Source organism: Astatotilapia calliptera, chromosome 23 (assembly GCF_900246225.1).
Source record: "Astatotilapia calliptera chromosome 23, fAstCal1.2, whole genome shotgun sequence".
Classification (NCBI taxonomy): domain Eukaryota; kingdom Metazoa; phylum Chordata; class Actinopteri; order Cichliformes; family Cichlidae; genus Astatotilapia; species Astatotilapia calliptera.
Genome location: NC_039323.1, coordinates 11,491,625 through 11,511,359, shown reverse-complemented (window position 1 = coordinate 11,511,359; position 19,735 = coordinate 11,491,625). Strand labels below are relative to the sequence as shown.

Sequence of the window (19,735 nt, the reverse complement as noted above, 5' to 3'; positions counted from 1 at the left end):
TTCGTAACCCAACTTCAAGTCAATATTCTTTTTTTTCTAATGTCCATAAAACATATACTCGTATAGATTATTTCTTTCTGGACAAAAAACTCCTCCCTTTGGTGACAGACTGTGATTACAAGGCCATGGTGATTTCAGATCATTCACCTGTTGTTCTTTCACTGCGTATTCCCAATGCCTACTCCAATTATCGGCCATGGAGGTTCAACCCCGTATTGTTAGCAGACGAAGAGTTTGTTAATTATATTAGGTCTCAAATAGATTTCTTTCTTGCCATCAATCAAACTCCAGAGATGTCACCATCAACTGTTTGGGAATCTCTAAAAGCATATCTGAGAGGCCAGATAATCTCATTCTGTGCGAACAAAAGGAAGAGGGATACTGAGCAACTCTCTCTATTGGCTGACGAAATTACTAAACTAGACGCTGTATATAGCCATTCCCCTGACCCGGTATTATATAAACGTAGGCTGAAATTACAAACTGAATATAATCTTCTATCTACAAAACAGGCTGAGTATCTAATTTCGAAGTTGCGTAGCTACTCGTATGAGCATGGAGAAAAAACAGGCAAGCTGCTAGCTCATCAGCTACGACAAAGAACAGCTAATCAAGCTATCCCTGAGATCCGGAATGACCAGGGAATAAGATGCACGGATAACCAAGGTATAAATAATAGTTTTTTTAGATACTATCTGACTTTATACAGCTCCCCCCCGGCTAAGGATGACTTGGCTCTAGAAAATTTCTTTGAGAAACTTGATATCCCTTCCTTAGGAGAAGATGCGGCCACCAGTTTGGAGGAGCCCATTTCTGATGCTGAAATTGAAATGGCCATACGGAGTATGCAGTCTGGAAAATCACCTGGCCCCGACGGGTATCCTTCCGATTTTTTTAAGAAGTTTTCTAACCAATTGAATCCATTGTTAAAATCGACTTTTGAAGAATCTTTCCTCTCACAATCCTTGCCTCCAACAATGCGTCAGGCAGTGATCTCCCTAATTCTAAAAAAGGATAAGGATCATTTAGATTGTGGCTCATACCGTCCAATATCTCTGCTGAACACCGACACCAAAATCCTTGCTAAAGTGTTGGCCCGCCGTTTAGAGAAACATCTGCCCTCCATTATCTCACCTGATCAGACAGGCTTTATCAAAAACAGGTACTCGTTTTTTAATATTAGACGTTTATTAAATATAATCTATAGCCACGTCAAAGGTACTGTATTGGAAACTGTTATTTCACTTGATGCTGAGAAAGCGTTTGATCGGGTGAGATGGGACTTTCTTTTCCATACGCTTGAAAAATTTGGCCTCGGGAGTAATTTTGTATCCTGGATAAAAGTATTGTACTGTGACCCTGTAGCGGCCATTCGGACCAACAATAGTCTGTCCCCCTTTTTTCAGCTTCAGCGTGGCACACGACAGGGGTGCCCTTTGTCACCTCTCCTTTTTGCCATCGCAATTGAACCGCTAGCTATTGCTCTAAGACACTGTGTTGAGGTTGAGGGAATACGTCGTGGGGATATCGAGCATAAAGTCTCTCTTTATGCCGACGACATGCTCTTGTTTATTTCCAACCCTTCAAATAGCCTCCCTAAACTTTTAGATGTACTTAAGGAATTCGGGACAATTTCCGGATATAAGGTGAATTTCGGGAAAAGTGAGGCAATGCCTTTAGGTACAATAACCGGGGAACTTTCGTCTATTTTCGCACCTTTCAAGCTCAGCTATAACAAGTTCAAATACTTGGGCATTTGGATTACGCAGAATCATAGAGACTTGTATAAAACTAATTATCTTCCTTTATTGTCTAAACTAAAGGAGGATTTTGGAAAGTGGGAGTCCTTGCCTCTTTCGCTGGGTGGTAGATTAAATATCATTAAGATGACTATATTCCCTAAATTTCTATATCTTTTTCAGTGTCTTCCAATTTTTTTAACCAAGTCTTTTTTTAATAATCTAAATAGTCAAATCTCCTCCTTCATTTGGAACAAAAAACCACCTAGGCTGAAACAGAGTGTATTACAAAGACCGCGGAGCGCAGGAGGCTTGGCACTCCCAAATTTTCTGTTTTATTACTGGGCAGCTAATATAAGAGCATTATTGTACTGGATGAAAGACCATGATAATTTATCATCATCATGGGTAACACTGGAGCGGCTATCGGTGAGTCAATCCTCCCTGGTGTCTTTGCTGTGTGCCAGATTACCTCTGGCGAGACCGATCTCCAGCTTCACCACGAATCCTCTTGTTGTCCACTCACTGAAGTTATGGTATCAGCTCAGACGGCACTTTGAACAGACTGAACTCTCTCTTAATGCACCACCGCATAGACACTGCATGTTCTCCCCATCCTTGACGGACGAGGCATTTAACATATGGACAAAGCTGGGAATAACGTCAATGGCTGCTCTTTTCACGGACAATATCTTTTCCTCATTTGAACAGCTGGTGAACAAGTTCAAGATCCCTCAGTCACACTTTTTCAGGTATCTACAACTCAGGAATTTTGTTGCTTCTAATACTGACTGCTTTCCGTCCTGTCCACCACCATCCCTTTTGGATGATATTTTTGATTTTAAGCCAAATGCTAAGCGGGTTATAAGTGATGTTTATGTGCTGTTGAGTAATTTTAGGCTGTCCACATTGCAATCACTTAGGGAACGATGGGGAAGTGATCTTGGCCAACGGATTACAGATGAGACTTGGCACAAGATAATCAATAGCATTTCTTCATCATCTATTTGCCTTAAACATGTGGTGATTCAGTTCAAAGTGGTTCACCGTCTCCATTGGTCTAAAACTAGACTGAGCAAAATCAAGGATGGGTTTGACCCCACATGTGACCGGTGCAGACGAGAGCCTGCTTCCCTATTTCACATGTTCTGGGCGTGTCCAAAACTGGGTAGCTTTTGGAAAAGCATATTTGAAACCATATCCAACATATTTGGTGTTCCAATTGCACCCTGCCCGTTTATAGCTATTTTTGGAGTGACGCCTTGTGATGCCAGTCTTTCCAAATCACACTCTGATCTTCTGGCCTTCTGCACTCTTTTGGCCCGTAGAATGATATTATTGAAATGGAAAGAGCCACTTCCACCTGTATATGGGCAATGGGTTAAGGATGTCATGTACTATACTCAGCTGGAAAAGATCCGCTACACTGTAAAAGGTTCGGTTCGGCGGTTCTATGACACATGGCAACCTTTTCTTACTTACTTTGAAAGATTAAGTCCGGATACTATTGCTTAATGTGCGTGTGAGTGGGTTTTTTTTTTTTTTTTTTTTTTTTTTTTTTTTTTTTTTTTTTCTCTTGCTGTTGTTCATTTATTTTATTATTTACTTTGTCTCTGTAACTTTATTTTATTTTATGTTATTTTGTCTCTCCTTTCCTCTCTGGCTGGGTTTTAGTTACACTGTTCTGGGGGGGTGGGGGCACAACTGTCTGTTAATTTTGCCATAATTGTTGTTGGAAGCAATTCTTTGTTCAATAAAAAGACCTTGATCAAAAAAAAACAGGATTAAGATTACAGTGCCCCCTTCCCACTGCCAATCTGAATTTACGTAAATTTAGATTGGTCTTCCCTACCTGCCAGCAGAGGTTTTGGCTATTTCTAGCCAACTGTATCTATTTCCAGCACAAGTCCACTGATTAATTAATTAAAGGAACGATTTCATGGAAAAGTTAAGACTTAAATAAGAGGAAAACATGTGCACTCGAGTACCCTTCTGTAGCCTAGTCACATTTATTTGAGCAGGACATGGCAGATTTCATTAGAGAGGTAAGGGAGTGACAGAAAGAGAGAGGAGGGGGTGGTGTAACTACTCTGCTGTGGGCAATAATCAACATAACCAGAGATCAAAAGTTCACATTACTGCATTGGAGCACATAGAGCACCATCCAGCGCCTGTAATCCCCTCTGTATCAGAGCACAGCACTTTATAGCAGCCTTCCACTAGATAACACTACCATGGCACTGCCTTCTTTTATAGGACCCCTACGTTAAAATTCCAGGACTTTGCTATGAAGGCTGTCACAATAAAACAGACCTTTACAACCCTCCAGCCCCCTCTCTCTGACCTGAAAGATTCTACGTGGCATTGTTATTAACATTCAGCTTCAATGTTATGTCGGGAAAAATCCTGGTTAGGGCCTAATCACTCCATCTTCACGTAAATACACACGCACACACACAGCTTCACAAGCTGCACTGTCTACTTAATACAAAGCTAAGTTGGTTAGCGCTAATACTCCTGCTCTTGGCTTTGTGTTTCCCCGCTGCTGGCCATTTTGTCAACAGTGTCCAAGACTATTAGCACATGTGACTTGAGGAAGTCTCTTCATTAATTGGGCTTACCTGGTAAAGCGCACTTTGCAGATGGCGCATTCGTAGGGTTTCTCTCCCGTGTGCGTTCTGATGTGACGCGGGAGCTTGCCTGCCCCTTGAATGACCTTGGAGCATATGGGGCACTTCTGGAAGGCCTTGGAGCGCATCTTCCGTTCTCCTCCACCCCCGCTGGCTCTCTCTCCGACCCCCCTCTCTGCTCCTACTCTGTCTTGGGCTGTACTGCCTCTTGATAACCAGAGTGATGGCACTCCCTGCGTTACAGCGGATGACGCTGTATCTTCGTGCTGTGTACTGCTAAAATAATTCAAGTAAAATTCCATGTCAGGGTCATCGCCATCTCCCTGGTCCTCACCGGTCGTAGCACGCTCCTTCTGCCTCTCGATGGAGTCCATCATCTGCTGCAGGAGGGCACTTGCTGAACCCCTCTCCGTTATCATCGCCTCCCTACAAGTGTCCTCCGTTTCGGGCTCCTGCCCCAGCCTAGAATTGTGAGGGAGGTAGAAGTGTCCGTTTTGGGACGGAGGGTAGTATGAGGACCCCAGGGTTCCTCCATTACCCTGCACCGCGTCCCCATCCTCATCTTCATCCTCATCGTCGTCTTCTTCCTCTGGTTCCTGTTTAGGGACCTGGGACAAGGCGAGGGCCAAGGGGGAGTAGTACTCGCTGGGGCCAACAGGGGCCCCGTTGCTGGGGGTGCCCCCATTACCGTGATTAAAGTGCAGGTGTGCGGTGGGCAGGTCCCTGAGCTCCGGCGTGCTGCAGCTGCTGCTCCAATGCGCCCCTCTCTGGAAGTACTCCAGATACTCCCGGGCCCGCACCCGGTTCCCCTGCTCCCTTCCTCCTTTGCCTTTCCCATCCTCATCTTCACCCTCACCTTTTTGCTCACTGCCCGCCTAAAAATAAGAACAAACGAAGTGTTACAAGCCTGTGAAAAAAAAACTCAAATAAAAACATAAAGAGAAGACGGACTAAAGGTAGAGGAGGAAATGCATGTTTAAAATAAAATGTTTTAAAATGTTTATCAGATACAAAAGGATGATGCGTGCAGACCTGTAGGGTCTGATGCTTTTCAGCACTGACTCAGTATCCTGGATGCAAACCGAGGCGCTCAGTACGCTCATGGGTATTAGTATGCGCAATGAGAAAATGAAAACTAATTGGCAAAGAACATTCATGCCCGGTGTATGTATAAAACGAACAATAACGCAGCACACGATCCTGTGTATGTCTTCGCTGCCGTACTCTGTAACTCTTAAAAACACCAGTCTTGAAAAAGGTTGTCAAGAGGCTTCAACTTTTGATAAAATGTAACAACAGATGCTAGAAAGCTTCCGATAATGATTTGACATCACATCATCTTATCTCATGATGTAAAGCATTATCCATGCAGTGCAGCATGTCACAGCTACACTTGATCACATTGAAATGTAGTTGCAATGTGCTGTGTCTGTACTCTGTTAAAGAGCATGCTGTCGCTCCATGAATGCTGTTGGCTCAGAATGAGTAAGCGCTGAACTAACCCCACGGCTGTGGGAGTGTGTTTGGCATAGTGAGAGAAACTGATAAAGGCCGTGATATAAGCTTCACTATGCTGAGCATTAATTGAAGTTGATGGCTTAATGACAGGGTGGCCCTTTGACCATGTGAATGAATCAGTTACTTGGATAAAGTACAGTTCATGCCTAAATTTGAATTGTGACACAAGTTACTTTAGCATTAAAAGTCTCATACCGGCGGGGAGAGCACTTTGGTGTCCAGCAGGTGTGTACAGACATCCTGGACAGGTGGGATTTCCAGGAGACGTGCAGCAGCAAGGATCTCAGCCACACTGCTGTGACTGACTGTCAGCGTGGCCGTGTAGGCAAAGTCCAGCAAAGCTCCCAGAGCCTCCGCTGTCACAAAGTCGATGTTGTAGATGTTCTGTTGGTCGGCGGCTACCCCTGACGTGAAGAGCTTATGGAAGTAGGTGCTGCAGGACGCCAGGACGGAGCGGTGAGCTGGGAACTCCCGATCTTGGGAAACCAGGAGCACGTCACACAGCAGCCCGCTGAGCCGCTGCTTGTTCAGGCTGCCCAGTATGTCTGCGCTGTGTTCAGGGAAAGGGATCCCCACAGGACCTTCCTCCGCCTCTCCCGCTCCACCTCTCCCTCCTCCACCCCCACTGCTTGCTATCCCCCTGAGCCGCCTTCCGCCCCTCCCGCCGGCTCCTAACGACATCTTCCACCAGCCTGCCGCCGAGCCGCCTAGCACAGCCCCCACCCGTGTATCCGTCCTGCCGTCTGTCCGTCTGCCTATCTGAAGGAGAGTAGAAACAGGTGGAAAAGAAAAAGAGGAAATTAGCAGACAGGTATTACATGGACGCAGAAAGAGAAACAAACATGTATTATCTGAATCAAAAGTTTGCGGAGGCCTTATTTGAAAATTATTTAAATATCAAGCACAAGAACGGAGAGCTCTCAGTTCACAGTGCGCAGCTGGTAAAAATACACGCATAAAGATTTTTAAATATCTTTGGAAAAACTGCAAAAACATCTACGAACTTGGGCCATATCTGGTAGCCCAAAAATTGACAATATTGTCAAATATAAAACTGAATGTACAATTAGGGTGCCTCCATTTGAGCTTTGAAGCAACATGTGAATACAGTCAAAAGAATTTCATTTCTTAAAAATTGTCATAGCCAGTCTGTAGCCTAATATGATACCATTTGAATACAGACTTTTTTCTAGGCTATGATCTTCAACCAAATAAACTGTACTGACTTTTCCAGCCGGTCAATAAAAATTTCTAATGACTCACTCATCTTTATTCATTAATTTCTTGGCAGTTCAAAAACTTCTCTGCTGCTTTTTCACACCAACATGTCGACAGTTTCTGTGAAAATACATCAAACCTTCCCAGAACCACATACATCAAAATCTTCATGACATGCTGCTCAAAATAAAAAGAGCCTGCTATAAACCTGACTGAAACCAAACTTCACCATGAGCATTTCACACTTGCCAAATTTGCTGAACGCTGTAAACAATTTACTTTGTTCAAGCAGATTGGTTACAAACTCTGTGCAAAACAGGTCTGTTACATATATTTGGTGCAAAGAATTAGATTCTAATGGTGCTGAATAAACAGTAGCCTGCAACAATTTACATTTGGGTCAACAATTGGGTGAAGATGTTTGGACTGCATCCATGCAGGTGGCTAGGAGCCCATTTCCTTGTATATACGCCCACATCTATGGGAGTGTGCATGCACTTGTGCAAGGAATCAAGTAAGAGGTCGTGGAGGACAGATAGGCAGAGGGCTGTGGGGATCAGAGTGCATGCTGGGAGCTGGGCTGTGCAGGCTATGCTTTCTGTGTCGGTGGAGAGCCAGAGAGGGAAGTGAGAGAGGTGGAGGAAAAGAGGTGGAGGGGAGGGGGGGGGGGAGGGGGGCTGCCAGAGCAGACCCTGTGGAAAAAACTCCACAGGAGGAGGAAGAGGACACGCAACAAGCTGCGAGGGAACGGTATTAAAAAGGGAGGTTGTCAATCCGGTCTGAGCTGGTTACCCCACCCTGTACTGTGTGCCAAGTTTCAGAAAAGGCCTGTCCCCTCGCTCACATGTGGGGGGAGATTAAAATGATCGACTGAAGCCTGCGCAGTGGGAGGGGGGTTTCGGCAGAACAAGCCATCCTTGATTTCTCTATGAACGCACGGGCACACAAAATACTGTAACATCAATAACATATCAAACACACACATACAGACTCCAACCCTTTCCCCCCTTCTCCATCTGCCAGGGAGACCCAGCAGGGGGCAGCGGGTGGTGGTGGGAAGCAGGGATGTGTTGCATGTGCTGCTCTCTACGAGAGCAAGGCATTGAAATGACATTCCTTCAGATCAGACCTTCTGGTGTGTTTGTACACTACACCCCACTAACAAACCTGCCAAACCTGGCTGCCTCTCCTCTTTTGTCCCAGTTCACCCATGCTAACCTCTCCTTCTCTCTCCTCTGGAAAAATCTGATGACACACCTGAGATTTGGCAACATGTCACCTTTGTACAAATAAGCAGATGCATGTTTAAGCTTATTATGAGCAACTAAATAGGTCAATGATTTTTTTTTTTTTTTTTTTGCATTAATTACCCAAAAATCTAAAAGCTTCTACATCCAGAGATCACACACAAGACTGATTTACGTGTTTACATCGTTGTGCTGTGTTTGATTAGTGTTAAATATGTAATGGCTCCACCATTTTTTTTATTATTTGCTGTAATTCTCTCTTAACTCAATTCAGTTTTGATAGGCAGCTGACCAGAAAGCCTCTGCAAACACTGCCAACGTCTTTCGCAAAGCTCTGATAGAAGCGGACTGTCAGACATGGCAAGAGCAAATTTTATTATCCAACCCCTCATCTGAATATGTTGAGGGAGGGGAGGGAGATGAGAGCAAAGACAAAGAGAGATGACACGGGAGGGAGAGAGCGAGCACGAGCGGTATGAGATGGAAGAAAGAGCAAGAGAAAGGGCAACCACATGGCTACCGGTCACGTCCTTCGCAGGTGGAAATAGATCTCTGTGAGCCCATCCAGACCCGAGCCAACCTGCTTTTCTCTAATACAGATCTACAGCACCTGCACTAGACCAGACAAGCTTGTATAGCACGCTATCCCCCGCACATACAAAGCTGACCCTAGGTCACGGCTTTTTGGGGTAAAGACGTTGAGCTGAGAGGAGATAAAGAAAAAAAACAAAACACACACGCATACATGCGCAAACTTGATCCAGCGCCAATGAAGCGCGGAGGCACAACTCCGCATGCAAAAGCCACCTGTCCTCAAATAAACCTACAAAGAGCACTACGAAAGAGGAAACACAGTGCAACAAACCTGATCCTGACACCTCCTCATGGCTTGAAACATTCCTTATCACTAATTCATGCCTGTGGGTGACAAGGCCCACAGCCCGGCACAAAGCAGCGCAGCAGCTGTCTGTGTCCCTGGTGCTCCCCGTCCAGGGTAGGGCCTCCTCTCAAAGCTCAGTCCATGAGCACCCAGGCCTGCTTTGCAAGTCAAACAAGTCCTTTAAAATAGGACCTACCCATCCCTTCCCCGCCCTCATCACCTTCATTTCATCTGTAATCTGCCCCTTCCCATATATCTGCACACAACGGTCGTTTTTGACTTTCTGTTTTGCTGTTGTTTCGATTGACTGTGCAGTGACCTATGCATTAAATATCTTTGCCAAGACAGTTGTACCCGATTTTAGTCTCACTCGCAGACAAACACGTTATGACGGGAAGCGCGGGTATTTAGTAAAAGCAGTAGTATTTTGGCCGAAACACATCATCTGTGAAACATACCACTCATTCCAAAATACAAAGAAACAGTCTGCGCAACCTCAGGTGGTTTTTAGATGAGAAAATATATTGCCTAATGCACACAACAACAAAAAAGCAACCGAAAAACAACCGTCAACCAAATTTCACAGCGAATACCACATCAGTATCTGTCTGTTATTCAAAACTTTCAGTTACCTCTTTCTTAAACTTGAAAAACATGAAAATTTGTAATTGGCTCATAAAAATATTACACAACTCAAAAGTGCTGAGAAATCTGCCTTTAAAAGAGAACAAGCAGAACAAACATGAGTGAATTAAAGAGCCCTTAAACTATAAATGCTAATGGAGCATGTAGCAGCCATGTTTTAAAAGTGAAATGCAGGAAAATTATTAATTTTATCTGTTTGTAGTCCTAGACTTTTTACAAGAGAACAATTATTTCTCAATTTTACTCGGGTGAAGACTTTATGCATTCACCATCTCATTCGCTATCCAAGTAACTCATTTATTAGGACCTCAAGTGTTTGTATAAAGACTCGAGGAAACTGCGGCTCCAGAAATGAAAACGTGAAAAATCTTTGCATCTGGTTGGCCCTATGGCCCCGTCTATTCTTCCATAACACTTTAAAAAAAAAAAAAAATCATATCTCTTTCTCCCTTGCCCTTATTTCACAAACTAACTCAACTGTTTTTGCCTCTATGGCAACAACCAAGGGAATCACTTTACTCAGGTCAATAAAGTTCAAGGTGGGACAAAGAGGACATCGCAAGATAACTGGAATGAGGAGGGGGGTGGCAGTTCCTAGGAAAAGTGGATTTTGATCAAGTGCCACAGCTAAGTGACTCATTGCTGCCAGCAGTGGAAGGAAACCTGATTGGTCATATTGGGAGCGAAGCAGGAAGAGAGTAAGCAACTGATAAAACTGAAGCTGCGAGGGCTGGCCTAGGCCTGGCAGCTTTCACTAGAAACTAACCATGGAAGCACTGCCAAAACATAGACACAAAGCCAGTGAAAAGGTGGTGGGTGAGGCAGGGCGTTAAACTTACAAGCTCGCTCATAACTCATGAGCACATGGAGGCCCAGGAATCCGGCTCAGATGTCAATGATAAACTCAAGAGATCTCATTCGGTTACCTGGTATAACCTGTTACAATAAGTGGAAAGGTAACCACCCACAAGTGGGGCAAAGTTTAATTTGAGGAAGCCAGCAGGGGGATTTATGATTTCCTTAAAGAGTGTTCGTGCTGCCGTACAGCTCCAGAAGAGAGACATGTAGCTGCTGTCAATGAAGTGCAGAAGCCCTCAAACTGTTCTGAATTTGCATGGTTTTATTTTCCTGACCGTTTGCACTGTAGTACTCAGACCCACAGCCTACTAAACACACAAACAAATAAAAACAAAACTGTGATTCACTTTAGCATGACACATCGAAATGACTGCTCTCGCAATGCACACAATAACAGAAGTATCTTTCTTTTTGCACCTGGACATCTTCTCTTATTAGACAGCATTTTACTTAAAGCATATGTAAATGATGTTCTGATGTAGTTTAAACTCCTGAAGTAGCAGTCTAAATAAAAAGGGACCTTCTTAAATAAAACACTGTTGCAAGCACTACAAATCTTGTTTTGTGGTCACTAAATGTAGAAAAGAAAATACCACCCTGGTAGATAATCAAATCTTTCAGATTTTGTTTTTTACAAGTAAAGCTTTAACTTCAACAATTCTTTAAAGCCAGTTACAGTTTTGTGGTTTTGATGACAATTTTGTGCCGCTGATCAGAATTATAAAACATGGTAGGGAGACTAACTTCTCTCAGGCTGCAGCATAATAAAACCACATCCACAGTCTGAGTTCCTTTTAGTGTGAGTAACATAGTTTGACACTGCCATGCTGCCAACCAGGAAGTGTATGAAAATCTAAGACGTGCCTTCAGAAACCGCACTACACCCCTACACTGCGTTGTCCGGCACAACTTGAGCTGGCCAATCGGTCGGTCCGCAGGCCCAACATGCCCCGGCTGCATCGCTCTGTGCATGCGCAGTCCAACGGGGAAAGAGGACTTCCTGTGAGTCTGTTGCAGGCGTGTAACAGAACCCGCTCTGTTATCAGATGACCAGCTCTCTGCTTGCTCGATCTCTCTGTCCCTACTGTCTGACCCCCCCTCCACGCACACACCACCCCCTCCCCCTTCCTCTCATCTGTCGCTCTCATCTCATCATTGCTCCATCTCTGTCTCAGAGTCTGCACTGCATGTATCCACCACATCACCCACTTCCCCTTTCCACTGCTGAGGAGGCAAAGCAGCGCAGACCAACCCACCCTCCCGAGTCTCACCATCCCCTAATGCATCCCACCCATCGTCTCTCTTGTTTCATTGCAAACCGATTCTCTAAATCAACGTGCGGACAGCGTCAGTTTGGTCTCATATCCTCCTTCCTGATCACTTGGCCTTTCTGCTTAATTAAAAATGAGCCTTTGGACTCTGTCCTACAGTTCTTAATATCAACTTCACAATAAATTAAAGTGTTGACAGAAGCCTGCCGCCTTCGACTATTCCATGGTTTTTACTTGATATTGAAAAACCCTCGCTTAACAAAACATTTAACTCCCCAAGTGTGGAAATTCAAGTCTAGCTTCACCCCCCCCCCCCACTCTGAAAAACATCTCAGCCTTTTACTCTCCCACTCTAATTTGATCAGGTTGTGTTGGCCTCTCCATAATAAATGTCCCAGAAGAGAACAGAAGAAGCCCCTTTACTCCCCCTAGACTTCAGCACAACAACAGAAAAACAACAGAGAGGGGTCTGTCTGTCTAGCCAGGCTGGAAGCTGTGGTATACTAAGCAGCTGACCAGGGGAACCAAACATTAGGGGGAAGTGAAGCTGCATTCACCATGGAGGAGGCTAACCAAACAATATGAACTGGAGATAAATGTGCAAACGCATATAAAAGAGCATGTATAGAGACGGGGCAGAGAAACAGTTTAGCACACAGCACGACAAGAAAATATCAACACGAGTGACACTAGATACTAGAGATTATGTGCCCACATGAAGAAAAAAAAAGTAAAACTCAACAAACACAATGACTGTTACATGCGATGTACAGTACACAGCCAACATTTCACTCCGAAACGAACCCTCAAACTGCCACGGCGACATCACGCAACCTGTCTTCTCAGTCTGTCTGAACCTGCTAGTTTTGGGCCATAGTGGTGTAGGCACAAACATACAGGAATATCAAACTGTATTCAGCCTCACCGCCAAATTGATGGGTGGTGTCTTGGACCTGCCCACAGCCACTGAAGTCCCCTGCAATTCCCCTGGAGTCTATTGTTGGTAACACAGACGCACACGCATGCGTGCACACACCCATACAAACACATATGGCGTCCTAGTTTAACCTCTTGCTGGAATTCTCTTGAAATAACTATACTTTTCTGACACAGTAGTACCTAAGAAATAACACAGCACAACATCAACACAACATTTACTGTAACTAATACATACATGCATTTGTTTGTAACACTGGGCTAAATAGAAAATATCGCCTGTCACCTTCGGAGAAACATTCCAAACACTTTCCCAGCACTTGGGCGTCTTCGTGTACTGCGCTCTGCTTGTACCCTCTCCGTGCCCACACACTTAAAAAACGAGTTCAGCAAGTATGCAAAGCCAAAAAATATGCATCTGGTTATCGGGCAAAGCAGCCGAGGGTTGCTATGAAGTCTTTAAACCACGAGCCGCAAGAAAGCATTACACGGCAGACAAGATTAGAATCTGCTTTTAACAAGATACTGGTGATGAAGTGGGTGAATGGACTGCGCAGAAAACATGTCATGAGATTGACCATGGTGCAGCTGGCTGAGAAAACCTGAAATCAAGCCACAAGAACATAAGTTCTCCAGGAGAAGGTTTCCAGAGATTATGTGCTATTTTAATATTGCATGGACTTCGCTGTGACAGCTTCCCCTACAAGCGAAAATCAGCTGTCACGAGATGTGTCACATATTCTCTTTGTCAGCAAGAAGAGATGCCACTTACTGATGATTCTCAAATAAGCTGTTGCTCAACTGCTCACCTGTACCCTGTCAGCGATCAGCGTGGTCGCGCTGCTACAGTCTAGAAAACATCTGATATGGTGGTTTTTGTGGAGTTGGTTTAACAGCCCTAAAGAAGCAGCAGTACAGGATGTGCGACTGTCTTCATCTTTTCACTCTACTAATAATAGCAGCAGAGCAATTTAATCACAGCAGTAGGTAAAAAAACATTCAAAGAAAAGTGCATCTTAACAGCATAAAAATAACCCCCGTGCACAATGAGCTTAAATGGCCAGAGTTTAAAAAGTTAGCGTGGTGGAAAGGAAAAACTTTGTTTAAACAAGCAGCTATTTCTCTGTGCACAAACTTGCACTCAACAGTGACCTATTTGCCATTCTCTCCTTTATCTGCAAGTGGGTCAAGAACTCTGAACTCTGTCAAGCCCCTTTGCTCTCACCCACAACATGCTATGGCATTTATTTCCTCTGCTTGCCTCTCGTCTCCTTTCAGTGACAGCCTAAAGACCCAGTTTGTGTACGCGCGCGGGTGTGTGTGTGTGTGTGTGTGTGTGGATGCCTTTGTGGTGCTTACCAAATAGGCTGAAAATGTTTCCCGAGCCCTATCTGCCTCCCCTGCCTGCCGGCCAGCACTGCTGCCTCCGTCTCTGGGCAGGGCTAGAACTCCACCAGACAGGAAACTTACGAGTGGCCCTAGTCATACAGGCAAGCCCTTGCCTGATCCCACACAAACAGACACCTACCCCCCCCCCCCCAACCACCAACACCACCCCCCCTCTATTTTCAGCCCACAACTCAGCTTTGCATCCCCCACCCTCATTGGCTTGACAGCAGCTCACTCACCACACCTCCTTGTTGGGATAGGCTGGCGGCTGTTCCCTTTCCTGGATGGCCGAGGGCAAGGCACTCTGGGATATAGAGTTCTGCAACTCCATCTGACCTGGTTTACGGTCCCTGCTGTACACTACGAGTCCCAGCTCCCTCTGCCCTCACCACCCCCACTATCTCCAAGCCTCCTCTAACGTAAGCACTCGGAGCTGAATTATACACTACAGTATGTTGCTAGCAGGCTGCCAGGTATTAAAGTACAGAGCAGCCATGTAGCAGGGCAGAGCTTCGCAGGGGGAAAAAAAAGCAACAACATTTCAGCCTCAACTGTCAGAGCAGTACTGAAGTCTTTCATCAGCTCACGCTACAGTGACATGGCAGACCCCTGAAACTCCTGCCCTAATTTGTGACTTATTCATATGGTGAGCAGTGTACCAGTGCCACTCCAACATGCCCTCCACACACAACTCACACCACACGGAGCCTTTCAATCGCTGCCATCCCCAAAAGTTGTTGCCATTGCTTTTATCATGTCCGATTGAATTATTTTTGGTTCCTCCTCCTGCCCCCCCCCCCCCCCATCTCTTTCTCTCGCTCTCTATCTCGAGAACCCCCCCTCCCCTACTCTCCCTCCTCCACCACCTCCACCTCCTCTAAGTGCTTCCACCTGCCTGAAAAGTTAATGCCTTGAACACATCCTATAAACTTTATCTCAAGATTCCCCAGAGGTAAAGAGCAGCACAGAGGAAGTACTTTAGAAGGATTAAAACAAAAAGAGGAACCTTAACTGGAGACTACTGCTGCGACCCACCTCTCCTCTCCTCTCTGGCCAACCCCCCCACCCTGCTCTCCTCTCTGGCCCCCTCCCTCATTCCTCTCCTCTTCTGCCCTGCTCTCCTCTGTTCGACAGGCCCAGGGCAGACAGAAGGGGGGGATGACAGGGTGTCTTTAGCTCACCTGCGATGGCCGTGGTGGTGCTTGTTGTGGGTTAGCTCAGCCCTCTCCTCTCCTCCTCTCCGGAGCTCTCTCTCCCTCTCACTGTTGTGCAGCTTAAAGCCCCGTATGCGCTAACCAAGCAGCAGCAGATCAACTCAATTCCCTTCCTGGTTTCTGGAGGGCAAAGAGGTCCCTCCCTTTCTCTCTCTCCCTCTCTCTCTCTCTTAAAGAAACAGCATCCCCCCCCTCGCTCTCTTCTCCCTCCTCCCTCCGTGGAATAAAAGTAAAGTGAAAATCATTTTGCACTAAAACAGTTGACAGTTATCAAAGTAATAAAGTCACTCACATGTAACACCAATCATTAACCCACAGCTTCCCACTCAGCAGTTTCACAGTGAATGTCTTCCAGTGTTCCCCTCCACAGACAATCGTGTTTTCTTTCTTTCTTTCTTTCTTTCTTTCTTTCTTTCTTTCTTTTTTTTTTTGGGGGGGGGGGGGGGGGGGGGGAATGCTAAACAGGGTTGTAGTCCGTGTCTGTTCTCACCCGCCTCATCTCTTGCTGCTCCTTTCCTTTTCTCTGTCAGTTGAGTCGCACCCACCCATCCTATTGCCTGAGGTCATGGTGTCCCACCCCAAAAGCAAGTCTTGGCACATTCCAGCACATACACTGGGGGCTGCCAGCAACCCCCCTCTATACACATACACTCTGGCTCTGCACAGTGTTTGTGCATAATACCTGCCAGGCTCCAACAGGTGAGGTATTAGAGAAGACATTTCTAAGTGAAAACGTGTCTTACCCACTGTGGAGAACAGCGAGTTCCCGTGTGTAAATTTACAGTCCGTGTATCTGATGTTGCGCCACTTCCAACCACCCACTGGCACACCCCCTCAGTGAGAGCAAGCCAGCCATTGTACCACTGAGTGGGATGGAGCATAAGATGTATTTGATAATCGTGTTGCACCATGAACCAACCCAGCACACCTCTGAATGCACTTTTAAGCAAGATGTTTTAAGCACGCACATACAAGACACACTTTACACAATGTTGCTGTTTGTGAACAGTCTTTGAGCCACACAGGAGTCCCACAGTGTAGCAGAGCCTGACACTGACTTGGCACTGCACACATGCAGGGGAATTAAGGGCTATTTGGCAGGGTGAGGCAGTGACACACTGTCTGTCTAGAGGGCACTGTTCAGCCAATCTCCACATTAGCACGTGGGAGTTATAGCTCACAAAGTTCAGAAAAACATGTGAATTGCAGTATGTGAACCTTTGATGTTACCACTTGCTATAATTTCCAAAGCTAAGACAAGAGAATGCAGGTTGACCGGCTGTGGCCAAAGCGAAATGAAAAAACAAACAAACAAACAAACAAACAAACAAAAACCAAACCAGGATATACACATTCACATAAATACATAAAATTTTCACAAGATGCCTTCTATTCAGTTTTGCCCTAATTACCCACAATGAAAATGAGTTGTTCTCAGTCCAGCAGTCTGAGATGATGTCAGACATTTTTATAGCAATGTCGCTTTTCGGTCCAATATAAACTGGTCCTCCCCAGTGCCAGACACCCCACATCAGATCTGGATTTGTCATTACTGTCTGAATGATGGTTTTGATTATATCTCAGCAAAAAAAGAAGGCAGTTAACAAGAATTCCTGTCCACAGACTGCCATGACCTTCTTACAAAAGGTCGATATATATTTGGTAAAAGATTTCTGTGACCACAGGCATAGACTTTTTTGTATAATCTCCAGTTTAGTCTTTAGCACATTTCACATGCAGATAATAATGCTTAGTTTAATGAAACTGGCACAGGCTATTGTGTCTGTAAACATTTTTTCTTCCTGTATATGCAGGCCCCAAAGTACACTATCAGTGTAACTTGTAACTGTGAGTTGCATGTTATTATAGCTATCCTTCAAAAGGATTTCTAATGTACTAATGAGTGGAGAGAGTGTGTTGAGAGGATGGAAGGAGCACTTTGAGGAGTGCATGAATAAAGAAAATGAGAGAGGGTGGACAACAGATGGAGGAAAGTTAGTGAATCAGGAAGTGCAGAGGATTAGTAAGGAAGTGAGGGCAGCTAAGGCATGAAGAGTGGAAAGGCACTTGGTTCAGATGACATACCTGTGGATGTCTAGAAGAGGGCAGTGGACCTTTTGACACTGTTTAACTCAATCTTAGAGAGTTTGAGCCTGAGGACTGGAGAAGAAGTGCACTGGACTGATTTTCAAGAACAAGACTGATGTGCAGAGCTGTAGTAAATACACAGGGATAAAGCTGATGAGACACACCGTAAAGCTGTAGGAAAGATTTGTTGAATCTAGGTTAAGATGAGAGGTGACGATCAGTGATCAGCAGTATGGCTTCATGCTGAGAAAGAGCCCTACAGATGTGATCTTTATTTTGAGAGTGTCAATGGAGAAGTACAGAGAAAGTCAGATGGAGCTACACTGTGTCTTTGCGGATCAGAAAAAGCAGATAATTGGCTGCTGAGAGAGGAACTGTGGCACTGCACGAGGAAGTCAGGAATGGCAGAGCAGTATGTGAGGGTAGTGCAGGACATGTATGAGGACAGAGGCAGCGGTGAGGCGTGAGGTAAGAGTGACAGATGGCGTTAAGGTGGGGGTGGGATTACATTGGGATCTGCTCTGAGCCTCTTCTTGTTTGCAGTGTGGACAGGTTGAGAGATGAGGTCAGACAGGACTCTTCAAATGAGACTGTGATCTGTAGTGAGAGTAGGTAGCATGTGGACGAGAGCCTTCAGAGGTGGAGGTATGCTCTTAGAGAAGAGGAATGACAGTCAGGAAAAGGAAGACAGAATACCTGAATGACAGGGAGACAGATGTAACAGTCAAGCTGCAAGGAGCAGATGAGTTTAAATACCTGGGGTCAGCCAACACAAGAGAGGTAAAGCAGAGAGTGCTCCATCGCAAATATAGCAAAGAATATACAACTGGATTAATGTCAGGGGATCTGTCCAGTTAATAGCATTCACTTCTGTCTTTAAAAGAATGGTTACTTAGTTACGGACCAAACACTTCTCTACCAACATTCACCGGGCATGTGTTCATGATCTTTGGTAAAATTTAATAAGGTCTCTAACTCGTTTATTCTGTTCCAGCCCAGTACGGCCACACTGCATTAGAAACACGCAGCGGGTGTTACCAAAATTTTTTCCAATGTGGGTGACCCAGAGGAAATCAGAATATTAGATCAGAAACAAACACAGTACAGAAAACCAGGACAGAAATCATTGTTTGTGTTTTTTTAGGCTCATGTGCGGCTATGTGCCTATAACGTGAAAATTGGCAGAGCCAGAAAAGTGCTTCATATAAAATAACTGTTTAATCATACACATGTAGTAAATATCTATAGTAAAATATCTAAAGTAAATTTACTCATTACGGGGAATGGGCCTTTTCAAAATTATGCATGTTCATTAACAATGTGGACACCTTTTTAAAAAAATTTTATTACTCATGTAATACTGAGTATGTTTATCTAATAAAAAACGCATAATACATTAAAATCTCTAAAATAAGTAAATAAAGCTTTAAATTCAATAATATAGAATAAAATGCACATTATTTGCATACCAAATACAGTGGAACAGAAGTAATAGAGTCTGGAGCCTGGATCTGCCGGAGATTCTTCCTGTTAAAAGAGTGTTTTTCCTTCCCACTGACGCCAAGTGCTTGCTCACAGGGGGTCGTCTAATGGTTATATAATGGTTATATAAATAGAAACTGAACTGAACAGAACTAGAGCAGCCAAGCGGCGGTGCTCGGCCTCTAAGTTACTTCTGCCTCCGTTTGTTTTATTTATTTTTTTTAGCGTAGCTTCGATCTGCCTCTCAATGCTAAAGTAACACTGCCCCAAAAGTTTTTAAAAATTACATTAAAAAATATAAAGAATAAAACTTACCGCGCTGAAGTCAGCATTCAGCAGCCTGGATTCCAGTCGCCATTTAGGTGTTAACCATCAAAGTTAGCTAACTAGGCTATCCCTACTCAGGGCACTGTTGCTAGGGTTACCAGCACTGATGTACGGAATTCTGTCAGCCAATCAGAACAGCTCCACAGGCAATAATTAAGAAATACTAAAGCCATCAAGCCAATCCCACTTACTACCTGCCACTCAAAATTCAGACTATGCACTAAAAGTAAGATTTTGTAAACATGTAGCCAAATTGTATTTTTATTTCATCTTTTTTTAATCCTTAGTTACTA

The 19,735-nt window shown here is 44.6% G+C and overlaps 1 protein-coding gene across 6 annotated transcripts in view; it reads right to left on the bottom strand.

The window, feature by feature from the left end:
- zbtb7a (zinc finger and BTB domain containing 7a) overlaps window positions 1–19,530 on the bottom strand; it is a 28,269-nt gene extending 8,739 nt beyond the window's left edge. The window contains exons 1-5 of one of the 6 annotated variants that reach the window (XM_026158317.1): window positions 19,431–19,530; window positions 18,142–18,230; window positions 17,631–17,758; window positions 6,083–6,646; window positions 4,361–5,244 (exon numbers count right to left, since the gene is read on the bottom strand). In XM_026158317.1, the coding sequence (XP_026014102.1) occupies window positions 4,361–5,244; window positions 6,083–6,568 (1,370 nt within the window). In that variant the 5' untranslated portion in view covers window positions 6,569–6,646; window positions 17,631–17,758; window positions 18,142–18,230; window positions 19,431–19,530. Of the gene's footprint in view, window positions 1–4,360; window positions 5,245–6,082; window positions 6,647–14,301; window positions 14,410–15,512; window positions 15,678–17,630; window positions 17,759–18,141; window positions 18,231–19,430 lie in introns of those variants that run through there. The other 5 variants (XM_026158318.1, XM_026158321.1, XM_026158316.1 and 2 more) reach the window with 5 other exon arrangements.
- Window positions 19,531–19,735: the final 205 nt, after the last annotated feature.